Source organism: Kryptolebias marmoratus, linkage group LG3 (assembly GCF_001649575.2).
Source record: "Kryptolebias marmoratus isolate JLee-2015 linkage group LG3, ASM164957v2, whole genome shotgun sequence".
Classification (NCBI taxonomy): Eukaryota; Metazoa; Chordata; class Actinopteri; order Cyprinodontiformes; family Rivulidae; genus Kryptolebias; species Kryptolebias marmoratus.
The window spans coordinates 15,930,708-15,946,314 of record NC_051432.1 but is presented as its reverse complement, the minus strand read 5'-3'; the positions used below and the strand labels follow the sequence as shown (position 1 = coordinate 15,946,314).

The 15,607-nt window shown below is 41.1% G+C and overlaps 2 protein-coding genes across 2 annotated transcripts; both read left to right on the top strand.

The window, feature by feature from the left end:
• Positions 1-455: 455 nt before the first annotated feature.
• On the top strand, positions 456-6,738 carry tlr3 (toll-like receptor 3). The gene is made up of 5 exons (XM_017408634.3): positions 456-995; positions 1,396-1,865; positions 3,055-3,249; positions 3,384-5,245; positions 6,243-6,738. Exons 2-5 carry the CDS (start codon positions 1,398-1,400, stop codon positions 6,472-6,474), a joined length of 2,757 nt encoding a protein of 918 aa, XP_017264123.1. The 5' UTR covers positions 456-995; positions 1,396-1,397; the 3' UTR covers positions 6,475-6,738.
• Positions 6,739-7,666: 928 nt separating this feature from the next.
• Positions 7,667-15,173, top strand: LOC108231369 (cytochrome P450 4V2). Its single transcript, XM_017408443.3, has 11 exons — positions 7,667-8,441; positions 8,545-8,657; positions 9,866-9,951; positions 10,645-10,835; positions 11,040-11,109; positions 11,194-11,320; positions 11,408-11,581; positions 12,102-12,204; positions 12,807-12,941; positions 14,009-14,188; positions 14,297-15,173. Exons 1-11 carry the CDS (start codon positions 8,249-8,251, stop codon positions 14,461-14,463), a joined length of 1,539 nt encoding a protein of 512 aa, XP_017263932.1. The 5' UTR covers positions 7,667-8,248; the 3' UTR covers positions 14,464-15,173.
• The last annotated feature ends 434 nt before the right edge of the window (positions 15,174-15,607 follow it).

Here is a 15,607-nt window from a genome sequence, read left to right as displayed (position 1 = left end):
ATTTAAGCAATGATATTATTTTGTCATATTTTTCAGAGAATAACTGAAGATGTACCTTATTGTGGTATATGGTGATTTAAATCGTTATCATGATATAAAATAGTCCATATTGTGATATATGATTTTTTCGCTCAGCACAAAGTCCTCTGAGGTTTCTCCTTCTTGTGTCGAAAAGGACTCAAAGCTTCAGTCTGGTGCAGAACAGGGACACCTTGTGGCCACCCGAAGCCATAGCAAGAGCCCGACTGTTTTAATCGTGTGTCAACAATAAAAAGTTCATTCTTTTTAATATGCTGATATTTTTGTTCTTATATACTAAGTAATGATCACATGGTCACTACGTATTAAAATGAGTTACATGGTTGTTGTTAGAAGACATTAAATACTGCACCGGAAGTACAATTAAGTTCATCGTTAAACAGAGTCAGATGTGTATTTTAGACACACTCACCCATACTTTTACAAACATTTCAGATTAAACACAGATCACACATTTATTTGGGGCTGTTACCATTCTGCAGGAGTCGATTTGCTTTCCGCTCGAACCCGCAGCCCCTAAATGAAAACCCTAGAGTATTAAGAGTAAATCAAACGTCCTTTCAGGTTTATTTAGAAAGCTTGACTTAAATGCTGCTTTAAAACATCCCTGAAGCGATGAAGCGCGAGGTGAACAGCGGTGACATGAGGACAGCTTCTGTCACGTGACAGCGCTGTTTCTGATACCAGCAGGAAGAGCGACGCGAGCTTTATTCTCTGCCCTTCGCTACTACATCTTCGGCTAAGCGTGAGGCTTAATCCGCGACACGGGTGAGACCAAATCAGGCCGAAAGAAGTGAAACCGGACCTGCGACTTTTCCATTTCCTTATTTTTCGGGCTCTGCTGCTGTCATGCTGCGTGCTCGCAGGAGGAATCGACTTACATAAGGCTGGAAGCTGCGGTGAAAGGGAGCAGACAGCCTCAGACTGAGGTTTGCATCGCTGCGCATCGGGATCTGGTAAGAGATATGTTAGTTAGTTAGTTAGTTAGTTAACACCTTCCTCCAGCAGTGTCTCGGTGTCGTTACTCCACAGGCTGACAGTTGGCATTAAATTACTGTGAAACCATAGGTGGAGTTTGTCATCTTTACACCTTTTGTTTTTGTACAAACAGCAATGTAAAATGAAAATGTAATATGTTTCCCACAGAACAAAGCTCTTAATCTCTTCCTACTGACTTACCTTTGATATAATATTTAGTTTACTTTGATATTTGAATTTTCAAATCTCTGTTTTACTCTTCGAAACTATTGCAGCTGCTGTGACATAGCATCTTTCCTCAGGGGACAAATGAAGTATCTGCTGTGTGGGACTCTGGTGATCTCATAAACATAATGTTATGCTTTCTCACTCTCTCAGAGATGTTTGGGACGGTGCGTGCACCCGGTCCCCGCCTCCTAACGTGGATCGTCTTGGCGTGGAGCTTTGCCGCGGGGGCGCGTCACCCCGCGGCCTCCCGGACGAAGGCGGCCTGCAGCGTGGAAGGCGGCCGGGCTGACTGCAGTCACCTCAGCCTGACCAGAGTACCCGACGACCTGCCCGAGAACATCACCAGCCTGGATGTGTCCCACAACAAGCTGGTGCAGATTCTCCCCGACTTGTTCAAGCGCTACAAGGGCCTGGTGCGCCTCGACGTGAGCTACAACAGCATGGCCAAGCTGGACGGGGGCCTGTGCCGGAACCTGCCCCTGCTACAGACTCTGAACTGGGCTCACAATGAATTGTTTTCGCTAAAGAAAGAAGATCTGGAGTACTGCACCAAACTAACGTGGCTGAGCATGGCAAGCAATAGGCTGCAGCCGAAGGGGGAGCCCTTCACTGCGCTGCAGGTACGTTATATACTGAACTGGATCAGCTGGTGTGTTTGACAAACACCACTATGACACAATAACACTGACATAAAAGGAAATCCTTTTAAACCTAATACAGTTTTCTGATGCTCATGGCCTCATGCTGGGTTATAGTTTTGAGTCAACTATGAATTAGAGGCAAATATTAATTTATTCTACCTTTTATTTGGTGGTTGTGGCGAATCGTTTTTGGAGTTTTAATGTAATCATATAATTCCTTTTGGTGTGACATAAATATTCACGCTGGGTTGCTTCAGTTCTAAGTCTTTATGAAGTTAATGTTTACTGACAGGGATGGGACAGACGTCCATTAGCTTTAACATTGTGGTCGCATTTAACACTGAAGTTCAACTAGTCAGTGAGCGAAAAAAGGAAACTTCATGGAACTGCAGGAAAACACTCGATGAGTAAAGTTGATCTGGAGGAAGACGTCTTGCAATCGTTCACGTCTTTAGAGGTTTTCTGAAATTAAACTTTTAATGTCTCACCGGCTGCAGATACATTTTTAAAGGACCTCACTTTGGACAAAAAGAGTTAAACTCCAACCAGATCGACGAGCTAACGCCTAGTCCAGGTGGAGCCAGGACCAAAGTGGATTAAACAGCTGCATTTAATCTTTAATCTCATAGCTGTTCATGCAAATTCTATTTTACGAACCTTTACAATGTTCTTATGTTTGCATTACGCAGTTATACAGGCAAGAATATCACAATATTTCTGCCAGCAGTGCCCCAGGCTGCACAGGAAGTGCTACATCTAGCTGCTGCTGCTATGTAGCCATAAGACTCAGTGCAAATAACCACATAATGTGAAAGTTCTGGCAATGTAAAGGTTTAAAAAAAAGTGTTTGCACGAACCGCTATGAGATGTTTGGGTATGACCTCACTCGGACTAGCCTTTAGCTCGTCAGTTCAGTCAGAATTAAACTCTTATTTCTCAAAGCTGAAGTCGTTCAAATAGCTATCCATAACTGTTCATAATTTTTTTTACAGAACACTTTTTTGAACAATTGCTTGAAATGGATAATGGACTTTATGTTAGACTCATGTCTGAAATATGCTTTGAAATAAAGACACTAAATGTTTTACGCTAATGTTTTTTTTCCCCTCATGCACTGCATTTAAAAAAGTAATCTGAATTTTCCTTCTTTTTGTTCCTAAATTTACAGAACCTGAAGTTTTTGGACGTCTCTATGAACAAGCTGACGACGGCCAAGCTTGGATCTCAGCCTCAGCTGCCCAGCTTGGTAAACCTGAACCTCGGACACAACGATTTCACCTCTCTGAATGCAAGCGACTTCTCCTGCCTTCAGGATTCACCTTTTCTGCAAGTCGTCAACCTGTCAGCTGTGGCCCTAAAAACAGTACGTTACTTGCCTAGAAATGGGAATTGAAATAATGTCGTTTGTGTGGCGCCCTGATTTCAGTTGTCTGTTTTGTTTCCCCCTTTTTTTTAAATTTGTCTCACTGCTAAATTTCTCTGATTCCTTTGTTGCAGTTGGAGCCTGGGTGCTTTAAGCCCATTTCAGGCCTGCGCACGTTAATCCTCGATGGGAGCAGAATCGGCAGTGGCTTCATTCCTAAACTCTGCTCGGAGCTGTCAGGAACAGCCATTGATGCTCTGTCTCTGAAGAAGATCAACCTGATCACACTCAATGATAAAACCTTTACAGGACTGCAGAATACAAACCTAACTGTACTGGATCTGTCTGGTAATGGCATAAGCACAGTTGAAGATGGCTCCTTTCAGTGGCTGTCTACGCTTCAGACTCTCATCTTGACGGACAACAACATTAAGCACTTGACCAAAGGAACATTTCAGGGCCTTAAAATGTTAAAGAAGCTACAGCTGACCAAAGCGTTGGTGAACAGTCATAAATCCTCTCTCCCTCTCATTGACAATTTCTCTTTCCAACCTTTAAGCAGCCTCGAGAGCCTGATATTGCAAAAGTGCGCTTTTTCCGAAATCACAGAAAACACCTTCTCTGGCCTGACAAGTCTGACAGAACTCGATTTGAGCTGGAGCAGTTATTTACAGGCCTCGCAGAAACACCTCACCAGCGACACGTTTGTCTCACTCGCCGACGCCCCGCTGAGAAAGCTGAACCTCACAGGGAATGCTCTGACGCAGATTGACCCCGGAAGCTTCTCCGCTTTGAGAAATCTCAGCATTCTCCTCCTCGATCACAACTTCATCAAGCAGGCTCTCGCTGGCGGAGAGTTCGAAGGTCTAGATCAGATCCAGGAGATTCACATGACCAATAACTTCCAGTCGGTGGACCTGACGGCCAGTTCGTTTGTAAACGTGCCCAGTCTCAGAGTCCTGACCCTGGGGAAGTCCCTGAAAGCCGAAGCCTTGAACCAGGACGCCTCTCCTTTCCGTCCGCTGACCAACCTCACCGTGTTGGATCTCAGCAACAACAACATCGCCAACTTCAGACAGAATATGCTGGAGGGGCTTGTGAACCTCAAGGTGCTGAAACTCCAACACAACAACTTGGCTCGGTTGTGGAAGTCGGCGAATCTCGGAGGTCCCGTCTTGTTTCTCAAGGACACACGACAGCTGGTAACGTTATCGATGGATTACAACGGACTGGATGAGATTCCACTGGAGGCTCTTAGGGGTCTGAGTATGCTCAGGGAGCTCAGCTTTAGCAACAACAACCTAGACAATCTTCAGTACTCAGTTTTTAACGACCTGAAGTCTCTTCGTGTTTTACTTCTGGAGAAGAACCTGATCACCTCCGTCAGACCTGAAGTCTTCAGTAGTCCTCTGAGAAATCTCAGTGTGCTTGTCATGGCCAGAAACCCATTCGACTGCACCTGTGAGAGCATCCTGTGGTTTGTGACATGGTTAAATAACACCAATGCGACCAATGTACCAGGTCTCAGAGACCAGTATATCTGCAACACGCCGCTAGCTTACTTTAAGCGCCCCATCATGGAGTTTGACCCACTTTCTTGCAAAGATATGACCCCGTTCCAGGCACTTTACATACTCAGCAGCACAGCTGTTTTAATGCTAATTACTGGTGCACTCCTGGCCCGGTTCCACGGCTGGAGGATTCAGTTTTACTGGAACATATTGATCAATCGCACATTGGGATTTAGTGACGCCAAAGTGGAAGAGGACAGAGACTTTGAGTACGACGCTTACATCATCCACGCAGAAGAAGATGCCAAATGGGTGGAGAGACGAATGGTCCCTTTGGAGAAGCAGACGTGCCAGTTTTGTTTGGAGGACCGAGATTCAGTCCCTGGCCTCTCCCAACTCGAATCCATCGTGAATAATATGAGAAAGTCCAGGAAAATCTTGTTCGTCGTGACTGAAAGTCTTCTCAGCGATCCCTGGTGTAGGCAGTAAGTCGAAATCAAGTTCAAACCCAATAAAGATCAGTAGTGGGTTCAGGACTGTGCATTATTCAAAACCCTTGCATACAAAGTGTTTGACATCTACAGTACTGTGTAAAAGTTTCCACCCCCCTCCCTACTTATTGTACTTTCTTCCAAGGTGCCAGACTTGTCTTTTTTTTGTTTTGTTTTAATTTTTTGTTTTAAAAGAGATCTTGATCAATAGATCTCCAGGCTTTCTAGAAGTCTTTGAAAGTGTTATTTTTTTATTTTGGATTTTGGCTGCTTTTTCACTGCTTTTCAGTCCAGTCCTTGTACCCGCTCATGACCGCATTTTGTGCAACTTGTGCTTTAAAAGTGGAGCACAACTGAAGATGTGTCAGACGCAATAATAAATAAACAGGATCTGAAAGTCACGTCTTTAGGAAACAGGAAAAATTCCGTCGGAGACCAGAGAGGTGCATCATCATCTACTTTATGAAGTCCGATTCTGATAATAAAGAGGGAACAAAGAGTGTCTGGTAACAAAGAGCCTAAAGACCCAATTTAAAATGATTTTTAAGTTGCTTGTTGTACATCAACTCATCACTGGTGTATCTTTTATGTTTCTGAGCCTTTTTTTTATGCTGGAATAATTAATTAGTCAGAATTTTAGAGACTTAATAAACAACAAAGTTGAAAACAATGAAGTACTGGGCTGAAAATGAGTGAAAAAGCAGCTAAAGTCCCAAGATAAACTCTAAGAGTCCTCCTGAAAGCCTGAACAACTGTTGATGAAGACCAAAATATTTCTTCTAATTTATAAAATATTAGAAGAAAGTCTGGCTCATTGGAAGGAAAATGTAAAGAAACGATGGGTGGTTTGAAACTTTTGCTCACGTAAGCAATCCATAATTCATTTAAAAAGTATATTTGTGCTGTGTGACATCTGTCTCTTGTCTTAGTTACATACAGTAGGGACACATGAGTTGTCTCTGTCCCTTACCTCTGGTTTGTCCTGTTTCAGATTTACAGTCCATCAGGCGCTGCACCAGGTCATTGAAGCCAGCAGAGACTCGGTTGTCCTCGTCTTCCTGCAGGATGTGCACGACTACAAGCTATCTCGCACCCTTTTCCTCCGCAGAGGCATGTTGCGGTCGAGCTGCATCCTGGAATGGCCACCTCAGAAGGAAAGGGTACCAGCTTTTTACCAAAAACTTCTCATTGCACTTGGAATGACCAATCGGCTGCAGGAGTGACCGTTTGAGATTTGGTGTTTTGAATTTTATGCAATCAGGGTTTTTACAGTTAAAGCTTTTGTCTGAACATAGTTCTGGCCCTCAGTAAACATTCTGCTTTTGTAGTTATTTTTACAAGACAACATTAAACATTATGGGAAGAGGTGTTGAGTTTGGGTATCTTCACTTTTACACAATATACAAAATATAATTATGTATTTTAATGTACATCTTGGGTACAAAACCATTATTTATGGAGTTATCTGTTAAACTACTCAAGGTAAACTCATTTATTTAAAAAATGATAGCTTTAATTACTTTCTTTGTAAGTTGCACATGACATTTCTACAATGAAAAACAGAAGTTTTAAAACTGTTTCCATCAAATAAAAACGATTTAGATAATTAACTTTAAGTTGTGATGTGATGGCAGAAAATCAATCAGTTTTTCAGTTTTTTTTTTAAAGCATCAGTAGCGTCAGAATAAACACCGATACGTAACTTAGTCGACATTTTCATCTGACTGAATAAAACAACTACTTGATACCCTAACAAAGATGATGTCTTCCTGACATCTAGTGGTCACAATACGTTACATTATTTGCTGTTTTTCCAAATTAAACATCTCAATAGTAAGTCTGTGTGTGTTATTAAAACAATGTTGCTTTAGTAAAATGGTCAAAAGTCAACTGTTGGACGTCGTAAATGATGCCAAAAGACCTTAGTTAGGGTTCAAAGAACACAAAGTGTTTCAGGTGCATCACGACTCGACGTGTCAATCTGAAGGGGAACAACAGCATTTATGGGAAACAGATCCAGTCCACAAGTGTCTATGTGACCTAAAGGATCTATTAATAACATCCTAGTATCAAACTCTCCAGGACACCCCCGGAGGTTTTATTGTCTGCTGACACTTCAGGACTGTAAGGTTTGTTTTTGTTTTAGTAGGGTGGTCATAATGTTATGGATGACATTAAGTTCCATTGTATCCTCACCAGACCAGTTTCATTAATACTCCAGGTAACGGTTGCATTATTATTATTATTATTATTGCCTGTTGCTAAAAAGTAGTAAATAATGTAACTGCCTGTGTGTGTGTGGGTGTGTGTTAGCAAAACAACTGAACAAATATCACCAACATGGAACAAGAAATACAAAACTAAATGTTTACAGTTTACAAATGCAAAACATATCTCTTTCATATTGTTTAAAAAAAAAGGATTAGGTTCAAATCTATTTTTAAAGAAAAATAAATTAATTGCACCCTAGTACAAATAAACAGTTTATTGTCTTTATGCCAAAGTCTCATAGTTGTATAATGTAAATATTGTGTAACGCTTCAGTTATGAGGGATAAAAGGCACTAAGATAAGGCTGTTATTCATTAACCGTTTAGATACATCACTGCTTGATGTTCACCCATACAAGATAATGAATCGGACAAAGGTCATAATCTGGGTCAGTCAGCTACATGCCAGATAATAAATGATAATTATTACATTAATTCTGCAAACAAACCCTATGTTTGTACACTTTGTAGCATCAGTCCTTATCTTTGTCCAGTATCCAGTACTGTGCATGATCTATGTTTGCATTCAACAAGATGTTCCCAGAGAAACATAACTGGAGTAACTCCTGAAGTCAGAGAGTTGTTGGTGCTTCAGCAGCTGAGGGGAGGAGCAGGAGAGGCAGTGTGTTTGCCCCATCCTGTTGTGATTCAGGACACATAAGGGCAGGTGGCTGCTGCTCACATTTGAGGTCTCTAACCCGTTAAAGAAAGACACAAACAACAACAACATGGCACTCGTGATGGGCAGTTACAGTTTCCTCTTTCTTGGTGTTAGCATCCTTGTCGCTGCTTTGACCTACATCACCTACAAGATGCTGAGCGGTTACCTGCACAAATGGTTCATGATGAAACCTATTCCAGGGGTGGACGGCACGCACCTCTTCATTGGAGATGCACTGATGTTCAAACCCAACGCGGGAGGTAAGAGAAGCGCCTAAATTGCAACAGAAATACAATCAGATGGGGGGGAAAAAAATTGTCTCCTATTTTTAAAGCAGCCCCCTTGCTTTTCACCTCGTTTCAGAGTTCTTTCGTCAAATTGTGGATTACACTACCAGCTTCAGAGATGTGCCGTTGTTCAAACTCTGGGTTGGAATGATTCCCTTTGTTGTTCTCTTTCATGCTGAAACAGTTGAGGTATGTCGAGTCCACAAGTAGGTGTTAAAATCAACAACAGGTTTCCCTGAATAAGACTGGGAAAAAGGTGAAGTTTTTATCCTTAGTTTCAAACTCAGTACAGTACCTGTTTATACAAACACAGGGAGGCAGATGTGTTACAGTGACCTCCGTGTAAATGAATAACCTGCTTTTGACCATTCAAACTATAGTAACCCAGACTACTTTTTTTTTTTTTACTGAATTTATTCATCCCGTTCATGAAATCTGTTGTTTATTTATCACCCAAAGGCAAAAATGTTTGTTAGTCTGTACAATTAGCAAAATATCTCATCAACCAGTGCTAAGATTTTAATGAAAGTTTTAGAAAGTAATAATTGGATAAACATCAACAACTGATTTACTATTGGAGTCAACCCAAATCATGATGGCCACCACAGCTAAACAATCATAGAAAACACAAAAATGGCTAAATTTACAGATATAAGGTTTAAGTTCTGTGTGATAATAGCTGAGAGCCATCCCTGAAACATGCTCAGAGTGCTACATATTGCTTAAAACTTTGGCATTAAGTGTTCTCACCAGCTGTTTCTGTCTGTTGGCAAAATATTATAAGAACAACTGAGCAGGTTGTAATGTAGCTTTTTTTTAAGGAAATCATTAGATGCACATCTACAACTTGTTCACTTTCGGGGACACCCTGATCCAGGAAGACCACCACAGCCAGTCCAAATTAGTCAATACAAAAACGGCCAAACCTTGAGCACTAACAGATCCCATCGAGCGTGGTGTCATTTATAAGGTTTGACCAAATCAGCTACGGTCATGTTGGGCGGAGAGAGGGGCGAACCATGAGCGCAGACTCATCTTGAGAACTTGAAGGAAAAACTAACAAAACGCTGACGTGGCAGCAAAACTAAACAACCAAAATCTAAGAACAAGACACAAACAAACCTGAGACACGAGGTTCTGACTGCTGTTTGTGCTCATGTACCGAACATCAGCTCAGATTACCCGGCCTTCTTGGAGTCTCTGGATGGTGTCCCGGATGAGGTGCCATCTGGAGATTCACAGTCGTGGAGAGGAGGGTGTCTGGTTTGGGAACCTCAGGGTGTCGTCTCTGCTTTTTGCAGATGGTGTGGCGCATCAGTCAGTCTTCTACTTTATGACATTTGTTATCTTTCAAACTTGCTTTGTTATTTGAATTTTTTTTAAACTTTTTGTTGTAGAAAGTTCTGAGTAGCCCCGTTCACCTGGACAAGTCCTTTGCGTATAAATTTCTTCACTCTTGGCTTGGAACCGGCCTTCTTACCAGGTAAACACGTGGCTTGCCTTTCAGTAAATCCAAATTTATGTCCTTAATGATCACTGAAGTTTAAAAGGTCAATAATCCACCAATACTAAGAAAAACAATAATAAAGAAGATAAGAACATTAACACACAAACATAAGTATTTATGTTTTTAAGCTACAAAACCAGTCCAAAATACCATTATACAACCCAGTTTGGGAGACACATTTCAAGCCCTAACAGATTGTGAAATATCTTTGTTTAAAATTTTGCCATCAACTATTTGTAATCACTTCTGTCTGTCTGTTAGCAAAATATCCCATGGATCATTGAACCTATAATAATGAAAATGTCAGGAAACAATCATTAGAAGTAGATCTACAACTGATAAACTTTTAAAGTCAGTGGAATTCAAGATGGCTGCCAAAGCTAAGTGGTGTTAACCCACACATAAATGGCTTTAAATCAGTCAGTTTTACAGACATTGAGCTAAAATGTCTGGCATTAGTAGCTGATAATCATTTCTCAACATATGATTTTAGTTTATAACACTGCCATGAAAGGTGGCAGACGATAGGATTTCCTTCCAGGAATGCTAGGCCTTTAATGATAATAGCAAAAATACAGTGAGGGTCTGTAGGTGAAGCTATAAGCAAGCAAACAAGAAGTCTGTTTTTTAAATAGCTATTGCTTGCTGTTCTGCGTGTTTTTTGATCAGCACCGGGCAAAAGTGGCGGCAGAGGAGAAAGATACTGACTCCGACCTTCCACTTCTCCATCCTGACGGACTTCCTACATGTGATGAACGAGCAGGCAGAGGTTCTGGTGGAAAAGCTGGAGAAGAAGGCCGGACAAGGTCCATTCAACTGCTTCAGTGACATCACCCTCTGCGCCCTGGACATCATCTGCGGTAGGCAGAGGAAACGATCCTCCCTCCACCCCTCTGAAAACCGATGAGAAACAAACTGAACATAAGCAGTTCACATATAATCAGGCTCACTGAAAGGATGTCAGTGAAAGCTCATGCTTGTTTGGGCTACAGTGCTTTTTAGAATAGACGCATATTTTGATATTCCAAATGATCTTTATTTAAATTATCTATTTTTGGTTTTAGAAACCGCTATGGGGAAAAAGATATATGCGCAGAGCGATTCTGAGTCTGAGTATGTGAAGAGTGTGTACAGGTAGGTTATTTTTAATTTTCCCATCATCCATACAACAAAAAGGAGGGAAAATGATCCAATCGGATGTTTGTTTTAAATGAACAGAATGAGCGACATTATCAGCCACAGGCAGAGGAAGCCCTGGTTTTGGCCTGACTTCATCTACTACTGGTTTGGTCAGGGTAAAGAGCATGACAGGACACTCAAGATCCTCCATTCCTTCACACAGAGAGTGTGTTATTCATTCAGCGTTCAGTGGGTTAAATAAATTCAGTCGTGCAGATAAAACAGCAGCGCAGCTAACCTGATCTGTGTTCAGGTGATACACGAGAAGTCAGAGAACATGTCCTCCAGTGACCCGGACAGCGACTCTGACCGGGACCCAAAGAAACGCCAGGCCTTTCTGGACATGCTGCTGAAGACCACAGATGAGGACGGCAACAGGTTGAGCCATCAGGACATTCAGGAGGAGGTGGACACCTTTATGTTCGAGGTCGGTGCAGGAAAATACCGAAAAACAACGGTCCAGATCTGTTGAAGTGGAAAGGTTATAAACAGTTAATATCTTACCTGCTGTAGGTAGCTGTTTGAACTTTACCTCCCTCTTAAGACAGCTTCAGTCTTAAGCTGTTAGAGCGTTCCTCGCAGGCTCTATTTCATAAAACTTACTTTGGCAGACATATTGTGATATTCCTGCTTCACATAAAACACAGACATTTTTCAAATTTAGAGTTGTTTTAAGATGGCGGCAATCCGCTTCGGTCTTGACCCTGCTGGGACTAGCCATTAGCTCATCAGTCCAGTCAGAGTTAAGCTTTCATTCCTGCAAACTGAGGTCCTTCAAAGGTCCATCTACAACAGGTAAGATGTTAATTGTTTTTATAATGTTTCCACAGAACCCCACTTCAAAAGATCTCAACTAATTGCTTGAAAAAATTCAAACCTATGTTAGGAAATAGAAATATACCCATGCAGTTATGTTTTAAACAAGCAAACTTCTTGTTTTCCCACAGGGACACGACACTACAGCTGCAGCTATGAACTGGACTCTGCATCTTCTGGGCTCCCACCCTGAGGTGCAATGGAAAGTTCATCAGGAACTGCAGGAGGTGTTCGGTAACAGTATTAAACCGCCATTTTCTCCTCCACTTTAATCAGTTATGTTTAGATTCCTGCTCCAAGGCTTTTGACTAATTTGCATTCAGACACTTTGGTTCCTACACAAGAAGAACCTTCGAGAAAACTCACCAAAATACACAAAATGATTATTGTCACTGCAGTGTGGAAGAATTCACCTTGGCCTTATTACGGGTTTCCATAGTGTATATAAAAAAAGGTCTTTTAGCCACAAAAAATGCTAATTTTCCACCAGCTCAAAGACATAAGCATGCCCTAAAGGACAAGGAGAATTAATTAGGTCATGATTAGGCATCTCATTAGTGTTCTGAAAACCTGTGTTTGTCATTTAAACCTGAATGACAACTTTAAACTGTTATAATACAAATATTTAGGCACATTGTTGATGTCTACACTTATGTGCTGGAAAAGATCAAGCATGGGGAATATAAATTAAGCAGTTTCAGCTGTAAAAAACTATTTTAAATCAAATTGATGGAGTAAGTAAAAATGTATTTGTATAGCACATTTCAGCAGCAAGGCATTCAAAGTGCTTCAGGAGTAATTGATGTTGTAAAGTTGGTCTTCTTTATTGTGCAAAGGTACATCTGGTCGACCCATCACCACAGAGGACCTGAAGCAGCTGAAGTACCTGGACTGCGTGATTAAAGAGTCTCTGCGTCTGTTCCCCTCTGTGCCTTACTTTGCTCGAAGTCTCTGTGCCGACTGCCACATCAGTGAGTTACAGAAGAAAGTCGAGAGTTTGTGGATCAAAAACCTTTAGACGCTGGAAAAACTGAATTGGCATCACAAGCAAATTCCTGCTTTCAGCACTGCTCATGTGTTATTAGTGAGGTTCTGTGGGAAAGTTATGGGCAATTAATATCTTACCTGTTGTAGATAGCTCTTTAAACAACCTCAGTTTAATAAATAGAGTTTAATTCTGACTGGAGAGTTGAGTTAACAGCTAGTCTGAGACTAAAGTGAGTTGTTTGCTTCTTAAAACAACTCCAGCCTCAGAAGCTTCAAGACCTTCTCAGAATAAGATGTGCTTGTATGGCAAGCCGTTGTATCACATAACTTGTGCTTTGAAAAACCGAGCATCATATTTTTTTATACTAGCTTGTGGGAAGCTTAGTTTGAGTGGTTCACATTCTATTTATTTATTTATTTTTCACATTGGTAAAGGTTTTTCAGTTCTGTGCTTTTTTTTTATTTTGTGTCGTGTCTGCAGGTCAAACTAACTGAAGCACTTCTTATTTGTTTGTTTTATTTTATATTTTGGGAATGTTTTTTTTTAGGACAATACTGTTGGCAGCTCAGATTGGATGGAAGGGACAGTAAAATATAGTGAATTTATACGCTGATAGATCCTACCTTCCTGTGCAGGATGTGCCCCCTCAGACCCTCCCCAACGAGGGTTCGGTTCCTGTTTCATGCATCTGCTTCTGGGAGGGTTATTGTCTTAAAAATAACACAAAACACTGGCATTTGTTCCTCTTTCTTGTCGTACCGAACCGTGACCCTCATACCGAGGTACTTACCAAACTGTGACTTCGGCGTACTGTTAACTTACTAATATTCACACAGAATTATGGGTATTTGCGAGCACAAAAAGCAGACAGCAGGAACAGCTTGATGTAGCTCTTTCAGAGCAGCCTTTCCAACAGGAATGTCAAAATTTGAGCTCATTTGAAGCGTTTTATTATCCTACATGATTCTTTATTATTATTATTGTTGTTATAACTGTGAACACTGAACTCCATTTTTTTTGTTCCTGCCAAAAAAATGTTTTTCCTCATAGATGGTTTCAAGATTCCCAAAGGTGCAAATGCAATCGTTATCACCTACGCTCTTCACCGTGACCCTCGGTACTTCCCGGAACCCGAGGAGTTCAGGCCGGAGCGATTTTTCCCGCAGAATTCAGTTGGAAGGCCTCCGTACGCGTACATCCCTTTCTCAGCTGGACTCCGCAACTGCATAGGTAGGAGCAGGATCGTTCTACCTTCGTTTTTGGAGGGTTTGTCTCTATAGATATGCTTTGACTTCTGTAGCTATCAGGTGGTGGTATCGTCTCTGCTGTTATTCTCAGGTCAGCGCTTTGCACAAATGGAGGAAAAGGTGGTTCTGGCGAACATCCTGCGCAACTTCAGCGTTGAGGCTTGTCAGAAACGCGAGGAGCTTTGTCCGGTCGGGGAGCTCATCCTGCGGCCGAAGCAGGGCATTCGGATCAAACTGGAAAGGAGGAGGTCTTCATGACAATCCCCACCTGCTCCCTTACGGAGAGCTTTTAGGGGGGAGCTGGGAGTCAAAAGCATTAATATCACCCTATAAAGCACAGTGTTTTTAGTTTGAAAGAAAAGTAATCCAGTGCTAGTTTGAGGTAAATGTTTCTCTCAACACAACAAACTGCAAGTTTTTGTATTGAAGAGATCAAACTTAGCTGAGAAATGAACGATGAGATCATTTTAAACACAAGATTCACGTTCTGTTGTAGAACACGATAATCATTTGTTGTCAAAATAACACAAAATAGTTCTGATTTACAAAACGCTAACAATATGTTAGATGTTTTACGTTTTTTGTTCTGCAGCTTTTTTCTTTCTGGGTGCAAATCTGGAGAAAATGAATAATACTGATTTGTAAATAATGCTTGGAATGCTTAAGATACTTTTCTTTTTCATTAAATGGAATAGTTTTTGTTATTAGCCTTTAATATAATCCTAAATCCTCTCTGTCAGGGGTACGGCACAGGCCTTACAGGAAATCCAATTAGACAATCATTCAGTGAAGAGATTCTTCAACAGAGATGAGGCTTTCATTGGTTAATATTACTGTTTTTTATTTTATTTTGAAAGCTGTAAGAGTGTTTTCGCTGAAGATAATTACAGGTGTTGTTGATATCACTTTAACAAACAGATGGATTGATTTTGCAGAGGGGTGAAAAAAATAAAGCCTTCCACACCATCCTTTCTTCCGTCATGACTTCAGTTGAGGCACTGGGATTTATTTTTTCTTTTTGAGGCAAATAAAACCAAAAACTTGAATTGAAAACAAAACAAAACTCACAGAACTATCTAAAACAGGTAAGATACTAATTGTTCCTAACCTTTCCTCAGAACCCCACTTCAGAGGATCTGAACTGTTGCCTAAATATTATATCTGGGAATGAATCTGTGTACCAATGTTAGATTTACTGGACTCTAGTGCTTCAGTAATGCCTCTCTGGTGAGGGGTCATCTAATAATTTACTACAGTGTTGCTGCAGTTTGCATGGAAAGCCACTGGGTGACGCTAATGGTGACTCTTTCCAGAAGGTTTTGCACAGAAGTTTTCCTTTTGTAGAAAAACATGACTCCTATAAGGAAAAAATAAATTAAGTATGCCGATTTTTTTGTGTTTT